The 12598-nt window shown below is 39.1% G+C and overlaps 1 protein-coding gene across 1 annotated transcript in view; it reads left to right on the top strand.

Moving 5' to 3' along the window:
* Window positions 1-4214: 4214 nt before the first annotated feature.
* MDFIC2 (MyoD family inhibitor domain containing 2) overlaps window positions 4215-12598 on the top strand; it is a gene marked incomplete at both ends in the record, with an annotated part of 99368 nt that continues 90984 nt past the window's right edge. Inside the window, one exon of the mRNA XM_082663538.1 lies at window positions 4215-4302. Coding sequence (XP_082519664.1) covers window positions 4215-4302 — 88 coding nt within the window. The remainder of the gene's footprint in view (window positions 4303-12598) is intronic.

The raw sequence follows: 12598 nt of genomic DNA, 5'->3' as shown, positions 1-12598 counted from the left end.
AATGATTGCTAAAACAAAGACAGGAAAGGAATTTAAAATGAGTTGTCTGACTTCAAAAAATGGCATCTTCAAAATGAAAATAAAAATTCCATATAGAAAATTCAAATAACGTCACCCACTCTTCAAGACAAAAGCCAATTCAAAGAGCAAAAGTGAAATCAAAGGGCAGTGAAAGTCTAAGCAGAGAAAAATGATAAAATAGAACAACAGAAAAATTTTAACTGTTAGGACATGTTTAAAATATATCAGTCAGTCTCCAAAGAAGATATACAGATTGCCAACAAACACATGAAAGAATGCTCAACATCATTAGAGAAATGCAAATCAAAACTACAATGAGATATCATCTCACACCAGTCACAATGGCCATCATCAAAAAATCTAGAAACAATAAATGCTGGGGAGGGTGTGGAGAAAAGGGAACACTCTCGCACTGCTGGTGGGAATGTGAATTGGTACAGCCACTATGGAGAACAGTATGCAGGTTCCTTAAAAAACTACAAATAGAACTACCATATGACCCAGCAATCCCACTACTGGGCATATACCCTGAGAAAACCATAATTCAACAAGAGTCATGTACCAAAATGTTCATTGCAGCTCTATTTACAATAGCCAGGAGATGGAAGCAACCTAAGTGTCCACCATCAGATGAATGGATAAAGAAGATGTGGCACAAATATACAATGGAATATTACTCAGCCATAAAAAGAAACAAAATTGAGTTATTTGTAGTGAGGTGGATGGACCCAGAGTCTGTCATACAGAGTGAAGTAAGTCAAAAAGAGAAAAACAAATACCATATGCTAACATATATATATGGAATCTAAGAAAAAAAAAAAAAAAGGTCATGAAGAACCTGGGGGTGAGACGGGAATAAATACACACACCTACTAGAGAATGGACTTGAGGACACGGGGAGGGGGAAGGGTAAGCTGTGACAAAGTGAGAGAGTGGCATGGACATATATACACTACCAAACATAAAATAGATAGCTAGTGGGAAGCAGCCGCATAGCACAGGGAGATCAGCTCGGTGCTTTGTGACCACCTAGAAGGGTGGGATAGAGAGGGTGGGAGGGAGATGCAAGAGGGAGGGGATATTGGGGTATATGTATAGCTGATTCACTTTGTTATAAAGCAGAAACTAACACAACATTGTAAAGCAATTATACTCCAATAAAGATGTAAAATAAATAAATAAATAAATAAAATATATCAGTCAAAACTGGATAATATTTCCAAATTAGAAATGAATGTTATCCTCATAAAAATTCCCTCAGAACTATTCTTCCAAAGGATTTTAAAGTTTGCAATTTACTTAACAAATACAAATAAGTGTATCACAGTAATTTCAAAAGTAAAACAAGTAGAAAAATATGTATAAAACAAGCGGAAAAATATGTATAAATCAAGAAAAATCAAAGCATAAATCAAGAAAAATCAAGAGTAAACCATAACCTCCAAAGTAAGAAATGTGGACAGGATTTGAGTTATACGTTGCTCTGGGGACAGATAATTAGAAACTAGTTTAGTTGAACATAAATAAAATATGTAAACATAATCACAGAATCCAAGGAGAGGCTTCATCATCACACACTCAAGGTAGGAATGGATTCTCCGCCTTAGAAATTGCACGGAAGAACAGGTTATACAATTTGTAAACTTACAGAGAACTAAAACCATTTTGAATCTTAAAAAAAATAGTTTCTGTTGAGGAATAACATGGATACTCATATGGTCTATGATTAAAATACAACTGAAAATAAACTAGGAGGAATAATATGATCAGCAGTGTTCCAGCTCACTCATTCTCGCCTGAACACTTGACTACTTCTTCTCATCTGGACAGTGTTTGCATCTTAGGTTTCTTTAGCTCGGATGATGTCTCTGTTGTTTTAAGATCACTGTGATTGTCATTTACCAAACATCTTCCTGACCCCAGGAATACATAAAATTTAGATAATTTGCTTTTCCAAAGGACAATGCCCGAACTCTTAAAGGCATTAGATTAAGTCTCCAATTTATGATGCAGGGACATAAAGTGCTGTAACTAGAGAAAAGAGACAACCTAAGGAAACATCGTAATCAGGTGTTGCCTATGACTTTGGGACAAGGAAAACACCACTGGTTTTTGATATACTGGTTTTGTTTATCCAACCATTGTTAATCTGTAGGTGATCATGTCTTACACTGAGCAAGATGCAGAAAATGCAGAGACAGAGGTAGACCCCTGGGGGGTTGGGGTGGAGGTGTTTCTAACCTTGCCAGGAAGATAAGACAGGTTTACAGAAGACCACAATGGAGATGATGATGCCAGGAGTCCCAAGGGGGATCAGAGAAGGGAATGATTGTTTCTAGACATTAAGAAGGCTTCAAGATGGGGGTGGAGGTGGGATTTTGAGGCAACATTCTGAAACGTTCATAACAAAAGCAGGTGAGTTCAAGAACAGCAGCATTGCAATTAGGTTAAAGGGAAAGGATAGGCACCTTGGAGAAATCTTAAAACTTTAAGCCACAGTTTGAAAATGATGCTATAGATTCTGACCAGTCAAGGTCTTCCTTGGCTATTTAAGGAATCTGAAATTTATCTTTTGCTCCCAATTTTATTGTTTTTAAAAACTACGTTGATCAGTCAACTTTCACGCGAAACTGGGAGCAAAGTAGAAGAAGGAATGAAGTTGGGAAAAGAGGTGAAATGGATACAAGTCGATCAGATAACAGACAGTTTCCAGGTAAAGACATTAGAGGAGGCAAAACACTTTGGGTTAAAAAATAAAGATTATTTTTTATGATGAAAAGAGGGGATATGTGTATAGGTATAGCTGATTCACTTGGCTTTACAGTAGAAACTAACACAACATTGTAAAGCAACTGTACTCCAATAAAAATAAAATAAAATAAAAAACAACATTTAGGAATGTTGGACTATTTATTATCATGCATTCCTAAGGGTTATGGGTTATGCTCTCTGCTGTTAACCTTCTGTTGAAAACAGTACTATCTTTGCCTAAGAATCTAATGACAAATCCTCTTTGGAATGTGATTCCAAATTCTTTTGGGAATACCTGCAGACTCTCAAAAGGACGTGAAATGTTTTCTTGTTGTCTATAAAACGTTAGAAAAACTTGCCTTTTGAAACAGCAGCTGCAGGGTGAACTTCTAGAAAATAAACCCTGAGAGGTTTCTCTTCCTTTTCTTTTAACACAAATAGCCTACGTATATTTTTCAATCTCTTCTTTCCACATCCTTAATATTAACTGTAAGTGATGAATGGCGGGTGTGGAAAGAAGGAGACTGGAGAAACTCCGTCCATTTGAAAAGAGTTCATTCTTCTCACCCTATCTTGCAGAGTGTCATTTTAAATAAGTGCTGGCCTGGAGAAGGTTTTTATTGTTTTGAACCACAGGCTTTACATTACCTTAAAAAAAAAAACCCTCTCAGCCGCAAGTTGGATGCTTCTGGCAGCAATACAAATCTAGCACCACCCAGGGAGGGAGCGTATTTGCTTCTTCGCTCACTTCTGGCAGGGCAGAGGAATGCTGGACATTGAGAGACAAGAAGGGAGGCTGCCCAGAGCATCGGCACGCTGCTCCCCCGTCCCACGCCTTGGGCCTCCTCCCTTAGGAACAAACAGGTAAGTACATCGAGGTGCTGATGCAAGTGGGGCATCCTAGCTCACTGCAACCAAGCCATGGAGGAAGTCAAGTGCAATGTACTGAGAATACCTAATAGGTCTCAACACCTTCAGGAAGCTCAGCTTGGCCTGGCTGAGGTCATAAGGTTCTCATTCTACCCAGCACATTGCTGAAAAGTCCTTTGGTGTTTATTAGTCTTTCTAGCTTTGCACGTCACTTTGCAGCATGCTTTTCTCTAGGCTATTAAGAAATGCATTAAAACAGCCACTGAATGTTTGGGTTTTGACAAATCTGGGGCTACTTGTTCATCTGTTTTTCTTTCGTATTCAGAAATCAGAGCTCACAGCAAGCTTGACTGCTGAAAAGTGAAATATCATCTAAAGTTTCGTTTTCAATGTCAGTGTTGTAAAATACTATACATGGATAAAATGTAAGACTTAACGTTAGACAGGGAGCTGAAAAACTACAGAGATAAAATGTTCCTCTAATATGAGCGTTGTCTCTAAATATAAGGCTCCATGTTATAAATTTGGGCTCTTAATGAATTTTTTATATAACCAATTCTGTTTCCACTTAGATGTCAGAAACTGAGCTGGAAAAGATAAAAGTCAGAACAGCTGAGCATTTTGAAAATGACAAAAATAACATTTCTTGGTTGAAGGAAGGTAAGTCCTCTTGCTGTTGATTTTCTATCAATGTGAGAATTGTGCTTTTGTTTATAAGCAAAAAAGAGTGTGGAAGAAAGAAGAAAAATGTCCCAGCATTTCAAATGACATTAATACTTCTGATTTTCTTTCTTTCTTTCTTTGTTTTTTTGGCCTAAGTGGTAGTTTGAGGGTGTTTAGTATTGAAATGCTTTTTGTATTCCTTAGACTGCAGAGATCACTCAGATGACTTTATGGGTAAGAGGATATACATTTTCAATTCAAATACACGTTACCTGTGAGGTTCTTGTTGTGCTGGAGAATTTTCTCCCTTGTAGCCAGGAAGATGAAATAATTTGAGGACAAGTATTTTTTAAATAATAATCACAGAAAGGAGTGCAGGCTGTAGGAAGTCATGTCTACAAATAGAATTGCCATTCACTGCAATTACAGAAGCCACCTTCCCCCGGGAGAGCACTGTCAGCCACAAGCACGACGTGCTTAAGATGCTTGCTTGAAATACACACACAAATCGATATGTCCTCCTAGGAGAAGTACAAATATGTGCACTTTCTAAAATACGTGTAAACTCATGATTATTTACTAGAAGGTTTGGTTTCATAATCTTTTCTTTTTATGAACATCTTTAATGTCTTTAATCTTCTTATGAACATCTTTAAAAGGAAACCAACTTGATATTCTATCTAAATAGATAAGTTGTGTCTTCTACTTCATTTCCTGAATCTATTCTGTTGTTAAAAGACGGCTCTTAAGTAGTTGCCATGCCTCAAAATTGTTTTCTAAGGTCACAGGAGACTTTAATATATATGTCAAGTAAGTTCTACAACACCAATAATAATAATAATAATCATGACATCAAACACGATGACAATGTGCATTAGTGATTATGCTGAATCATCACAACAACCCTAGGAAGCATTAATCGCTCCTAATATTCAGGTAAGAAAATAGAGTCTCAAAGAGTTTAAGTAAATTGCCTAATATTACAAAATTAGGAAGTAACAGAGCGGGGATTTGATCCCAGACTATGTGACTCCATAGCATATAAACTGAACTACCACCTTACACACTGTTTCATAGAAAAGATGTTTAAGTTACTTGTCAGGACATGATCTGTGCTCAGAAAGTTTTCCTAAAGTGTTTAAATCAACACCTCCACCTTCACACGTACTCTTCTATCCACTCTTATTCTTAATCCTGCTTTACCCCCATCCTCGTTTTTTAACTGTCCACTTTTTTAAAAAAAAGATTATCCTTCTGCCCCAGGGCCCCATAATCAAATTTAATAGCTGGAACTCATCTCCAGTGAAGACTTTATTTCAGGATAAAAGTGGGTACAGACATGTATTCTCAGAATCATTCCCTTCAAAAAGCCACAGAGCTAAGAAATTCTCTAACTTCTTTTTATTAAACAATCTTTTAAATAGAATCTTTAAAAAAACAATATAGAAGTAAAAAAACTGAACTCAGGCCAAAGATCCCTCTGTGTTTTTCTTGAGAAGACCAAGCCCGCAAAGACAGAGAAGTTCTTCACTGTGACTTAGAGTGTCGTTTATCTTATTTCTTTTGCTTCAATTGCCCATGCTATAGATGTCTCATAGAGAAATAATGACAAAAATTGATATACCAGTCATTTGCTTCCTGAAGAATTTCCATTTTAAAAAATTGTCTCCATTAAGTACAATTTAGGATTAAATTTTTATAATCTACAAAATCTAACTTCCTAGGTGACCTGTTTTAGCCTATTTGGACACTTCACTTAAGCTACACTCAAATTATGTTTACTGTATCATAAAAGGGATTCCAGCCAGATGCAAGATGACAACATCTTAATTGGGAATTACCAGGATGAGTTAGTTTTTGAACATAAATGTCTTTTTTTGTTTGTTTTAATGTTAAGAAAAAGGATCTATGTTGGCTTTTTTTTCTTTTTTTGGGGGGTACGCGGGCCTCTCACTGTTGTGGCCTCTCCCGTTGTGGAGCACAGGCTCCGGATGCGCAGGCTCATTGGCCATGGCTCATGGGCCCTGCCGCTCCGTGGCACGTGGGATCTTCCCGGACCAGGGCACGAACCCGTGTCCTGCATCGGCAGGCAGACTCTCAACCACTGCACCACCAGGGAAGCCCTTTTTTTCTTTTTAAAGCAACCTGGTGCAATGGAAAGAGCAGAGGATTTAAAGTCAGGCAGGTGAAGGTTTAAAACTTCAGCTCGGCTGTTTACTGGCTGTTTGGCTGTGCCGTGTTGCTCAACCTCTCTGAGCTGCAGATTCCTCAGCCAAGGACTGTAACACCTACTTGTGAAATTACGGGAGAGAGATCTCATTACTGTTGTGTTTTTTCTTCCTCTTTAAAGCATGATTCAAAATAATATAATGTTTTTTTTGAGATCCTGGTTCACACTTGGAACAATCTGCACTAGTACCAGCACTGTATATTTTAATAGCTTTGTCAACAGAAAGGACATCTATAAAGACGCAAAGAGGCAGTTTATTTGGGATCTTAGAATTGCAATTTGGGGAATCACAGATTCCGGAGGAACCCAGAATAGTGTCTCAACAGAGGAAAACAGGCAGGGGGTTTTATGGAAAAAAGGAGGAAGTTCATGCAGGCTTAGGCAAGTTGTTTACCAAAGATTTGGATTGGAGGGTAAATATGTTCCATATATACAACTGAGTTATCAAGCACGTCTCATCCCTTACTAGGGAAAGGTAGGGTTTCCTTAGTCCAAAGAAAGTCCAGGTCTCAGCATTACTGTTTCCTTTTGGCAATTCAGCAACTACTCAGCAGCTTTATTTTTGAGTGTTCAGCCGAAGTTCAGCATGGACAGCAAACACGGAGGTCCTTCGTGACACTTCAGTCATTCCTGCCATTGTTTCTCTCACAGCATTTTATATAAATTCCTTCCCATGGTCCCTACAACCATTTGGTGTGCAGTAGTATTGTCTCATTTTACAGATTAAAAGACCGAGGCTCAGAGAAACTAGATCTTGCTCAAACTTACAGAGCTGTTAAGTGGCAAACTGAACCTTGAACCCAAATCTTCCAAATTCTGTTCTTTGCCTTAAACCACTTTGTCACAATGCCTTCTCCAACAGTTATCAGTATTTGAAATTTATCAAACCCCATCCCCCTTAAAAAAGAAAAAGAAATACAGTCATCCCTCGGTATCTGCAGGAGGATTGGTTCCAGGACCTTTTGCAGATACCAAAATCCAAGGATGCTCAAGTCTCTTACACAAAATGGCATGGTACAGTCAGCCCCCTGTATCCACAGCTGCAGAACCCATAGATAGGGAGGACTGACTGAAGACACTTGAAAGTGGTTCAAAAGGTTTTTTCATGAATAGCAAAAGTAATTGCTTCTCCCATCACAGTGCCTCTTGCCTCCCTCTGCAATTCCAGCTGAATACTGGCCATGTTTAAAACATAGGGAATCACAGCACTGCCCTATTAGGGTTGCAGCAAGCACTCACTGGCATAATCTACATAAACCACTGAGCACAGCACCTGACCTCAGAGTGAGCATGGGACCAACAGGAGTTAGCACCATCACTGCCAACCTGAGTACTGATACTCTAACTTCTCATCTTCAAACATTCAATTTACCCAGTTCGAGTCAACATTTATTAACAGCGGTATCACTGGAGACAAGGCATGAGCATAACACAGAACAATTTTAAAAAATGAAAGAAGGACAGAAACACAGTCTTGCACTCAGGAATTTTATCTAATTGTCCTGCTTTCCCCTGAAAGGTGAAGAGGTTCTTATTTGCCTTCTACTTTCTCTCCTATGCACCATGGGCCTGATGGCCTCGGCAATGGTGTCAAAGAGCTGCTTAAAGCAACATCCAGAGCTTTTATTAACAATTAGGGTAAATAGCGTTTAAGAAACACACCAATAAACCTGAAAATGCACTCGGAGTCAAGTTAACTGAATCCTATTTTACCTTCTATCAAACTACCTGGCAATCTTGTACCATTATTCGTCATCTTGCCTTTAAATTCCTGACTTCTCAAATTTTAGATTGATCAAATTCCTGGGTCCCAACTTAAGGAATTCAGGAGGATATAGGTGGAGGCCAGAAATAAATGCTTAAGAGCAAGTTAACATGAAGTAACATGTTCAGGGACCATACTTGGGGAAACCCTGTTTTAAGACAATCAGAGAAACAAAATATGATTGTGAAATATGCACCAGGCAAGATGAACTGTACTGTGTAACTGTGCACCAAAGTGGTCTAGAAAGGCCAGTCTTGAAGGTGGTCATCCTCTATTTGCACAGGTGAAGAGGAGTAATGCTGGGTGCAAATCACAGGCTGCGTGATGCCCGCTTTGGCGCTAGGGAAACGGGCATTTGGGCTAGTTACCTGTGTATGGATTAACACAAAACAAGGAGGACAGAGAGACTGAGTTCCAACTATAAGTTAAGTAGTTAGTTGGACATGGGTTCTAAGTTGTCACTGCAGGTCTGAGGTCAGGGACTAATATACTGAAGTGTCATTTAAATCTGTAACTGGAGTGCAAAGTGGGATGAGGCAGGCAGAGGAAACTTTAAGGCAAGGGGGATGTTGATGGCTAAGAGAGCAATGCATTCAGTAGCCCTGAAGTGAGGACAACACGACCAGCATGAAAGTCATAACAAGGAGAAGAAAATAGGCCCAAACGTGAAAAAGGTTACAAAGGAAAAACTGATATAACATAGAAACTGGGGGGGAAATTACAGGTGGAGTAAGATGGCATGTAACACCCCATTAAACCAGGGAGCATTCTGGGTAAGCATTTCAGTGCTCGTTCCTTACACTATTTGATGGAGAAGAGAAACATCAGAATGAAGGGATGGAAGCCTTTAAATTGTTGCCATTTGCAGTTTAAAGATCACAGCATCACCAGTGTTTGAGCTGCACACGATTTCTTAGAGTGTCTCCTGAATTTTCAGGAGAAAGTGGATTTCTATATGAAATCTCCCGATTTCTAAAGGTTAAATAATAACAATTAACAACAACAAACAACACTTTCAAGAAAGAGCCATGCAGAACAAATGAAACCAGGTTCTGTGAGTCTATTTCAGCCCATGGGCTACCAGTGTGTAACTTCTGTTCTAAGAGCTTGTATCTCTTAACAAAATCTAGTACAATTTCCTAAAAACTGATTTTCCATAAATATATATATATATACACACAAAGTCAAAACAATGGTGTGACCTACAAAATGTGAAGTTAAGAAGATCGAAATAAAACTGTTTGCCCTTCAGAAGACTAGCTCTCTGTAACGGTTTTAGTGGAGCAGTCTCTTTATGAGTGTAATAAATAGAGGGAAGAATAAAATTAGCCCAAGTTACGAGTGTGCCCTCAATGTATGAAGCATAGTTTTATAATCTTCTAACCTGATGCTGACTTGGTCCCATACCTGCTACACTGGGTGGGCCCCAGAGGGAAAATTCATATTATAGAAAATACTTGATTTTTAAAAAATGGCCAGGGGGTGGGCACAGGGAGAGGGCAATGAATAAGCTTTCTCTCACTTTCCAAAAATGCCAGGAAGAAAAGAGCCTGGGAGATGAGAATTCTGTAGTAACTCTGAACAAACTACAGATCCTTTTCTGTAAGCAGTCACATGGTGACTACCGTCTTTGGTGATTTCAAAATTATTATTTAGAGATATTTTAAAGGAAACTTCCCTAAACTTATTTAGTATTGATGTAGAGGAGTCAAGTCACCAATGAGTTGGCATCTTGAATACAGTGGTTATTATTTAATCAAAATTCAGCAGTATTAGAGACTAATATTCCAAGATACTGGAAAACATCCGAGAGTTCCAAAAAGCCATGTTACACAAATTTCCTTCTCAATATAATGCAAAACCTCAAATCCATAACACAAAAATCCCAGCTCACTCTTTTTTTTAATTTTTTTTTGCGGTACGTGGGCCTCTCACTGCTGTGGCCTCTCCCGCCGCGGAGCAATAGGCTCCGGACGCGCAGGCTCAGCGGCCATGGCTCACGGGCCCAGCCGCTCCGCGGCATGTGGGATCTTCCCGGACCGGGGCACGAACCCGCGTCCCCTGCATCGGCAGGCGGACCCTCAACCACTGCGCCACCAGGGAAGCCCCCAGTTCATTCTTGATTAAGGTTTGTTTGCAAATGAGATAGAGAAAGTATAAATCTTACATTTATTGACATTCATAAATTCACGCAACTTCCCTTAATTCCAAGTGAAGACAGTTCACTTCATTTGCTCAGAAAAATAATTTCAGATCTTGAGCATTAAGACAATTCCAAAATGCATACTTTATACAATTCCACAAGCATTTGATGAGGCTCCTCTTGAACTCACAGATAACATATTAGGCGAAGAAACAAAGATGTCAAAAAAATGAAAACGCCACAGGTTTTGCACTCAAGGAACTCATGTATTTCAGTGCTTTATTATAATGACTAAATATTAATCCATGCTAATTCGCTCATTCAGATAATTTTCATTTTTAGAAGGGCTACTTTTTTGTGTCTAGCTTAAAAATTAAGTCACATTAACGCCTATTTTAAATTGTTAATTTCCACCAATAGCATATCTTAGTTTCCTTTTACTATGTACACACAGGAAACAGAATCATTAGCTCTTGTTTTGAGGTCTCCATGAACTTGTGAAAATGTGTTACCTAATAACCAAAATACAGGTAAGGAGAAGGTAATAGTCAAATAGAGTGTTGTGCTGTTTTTAACCAGAGCTGAAAGGAGAAATTATATGTGAAAATATGTCCTTGCAAGTCATATAAAGAAGTAAAATAAGCACAAGATAATTTCACAGGGTAATTGTTTTGAAGCTTTAAAACAAGATGATGTGACAGAAATTGGTGTGGGGAACTGTCCTTGAGAATCAGTGGTCAGAAAAGTTCTGAAGGAGAGAGATTTGAGTGGAGACTTAATTGACAAGAAGAAGCCAGCTGTGCAAAAATCTGGGAAGAGCATTCCGACAGGAAAAAGATCCTGTTTAAAGACAGTATGGCTCAGAATGGCTGGATGGGAAGGAAGGAAGGAGGAAGAAAGGGAAGGAAGAAAAAAAGGAAATGAGGGAGTAAGGAAGGGAAAGGGGGAAAAAAAGGGCTCAAGTTGCAAATAATGTAGAACCTTGCTGGTCGCAGTCAGGAATTCAGGTGTTTTTCCTTAATTTGAATTAGAAGCCACTGCAGATTCTAAGCAGGGGAATAAAAGGACTCATTTATATTGGATGTGGTAAAGAGTGTACTCGGAAATAAAACAGAAGACACTGCAGTTAACCAAGCAAAAGATAGTAAGTGGGATAGGATAAAACTGTGAAGGTGAGAGAGGTAGAATAGGATTCGGGACCTATTTTGGAGGTAGAGCCAACTGAACTGGCCGGTGCCCTGGTGTGGGCCGACAGAAAGAAAGGAGGCAAGGCTGACTCCTGGCTTGAGACACTGCATGATGGTAATGCTGCATGAAGAATAAGAGAAAAACTGGCTGGAGATGGGAGAATCAGAAGATCTGGGTGGGTCAAGTTAAGTGTGAAATGCTGAAGATAATCCCCATGAAGATTATCAACTGGGCAAGAGGATATATGAGATCAGTGCCCAGTTTAAGTAACGCTGACAGGGAAAGCTGGCTAGAGATTTTGCTTTAGACCCGAAGATTGAGAAAGCATCTACCGATGGGAGAGCACAGGAAATGAGATACAATTTCAAGTAGAAACACAATTTCTTTCAAGGCAGGAAAGAACACGTCATGTTCCAGGAAGTGAACAAAAACAAGAAGGGCTGGAGCATCTTGACCCAAAGGAAGGCTGGCATTTGATGAGTGTGGGGAGTTTGCCCAGGAACCGAGCCTCAAGCCTTTCAGAGACCTTGGTCAGTCAGCATGTTGGATTCCAATGAACTCTTTACCCTGGAAATGCCTACTAGAGATATATTTTATCTTGTAGTAAAATATAACCCACTGCATTTTATTCTCAAAAAAAAATTAGGGAAAGGACTATGAAAGGATAACACACTACTTTCAAGATCTAACAATGATAAAATGAAGCTTTAATAGTTTGTATTAGTTCTCCAGAGAATCAGAACCAATAGGCTAGGTTGATAGATAGACAGATAGAAGAAAGGTGAATGGATGGATAGATAGATAATAAAGGATTTATTATGAGGCACTTGTTTATACAATTATGGAGGCTGAGCAGTCCCACGATCTGCTGTCTGGAAGCTGGAGGCTCAGGAAAGCAGGTGGAGTAGTTTCAGGCCAAGCCCCAAGTTCTGAGAGCCAGTGGTGTAAATCCTGGTCCAAGTAAGAA

Source organism: Grampus griseus, assembly GCF_964374135.1.
Source record: "Grampus griseus genome assembly, chromosome: 10".
Taxonomy (NCBI): Eukaryota; Metazoa; Chordata; class Mammalia; order Artiodactyla; family Delphinidae; genus Grampus; species Grampus griseus.
Note: the sequence above shows the minus strand (reverse complement) of the source record. Positions and strands in the feature narration are given on the sequence as shown.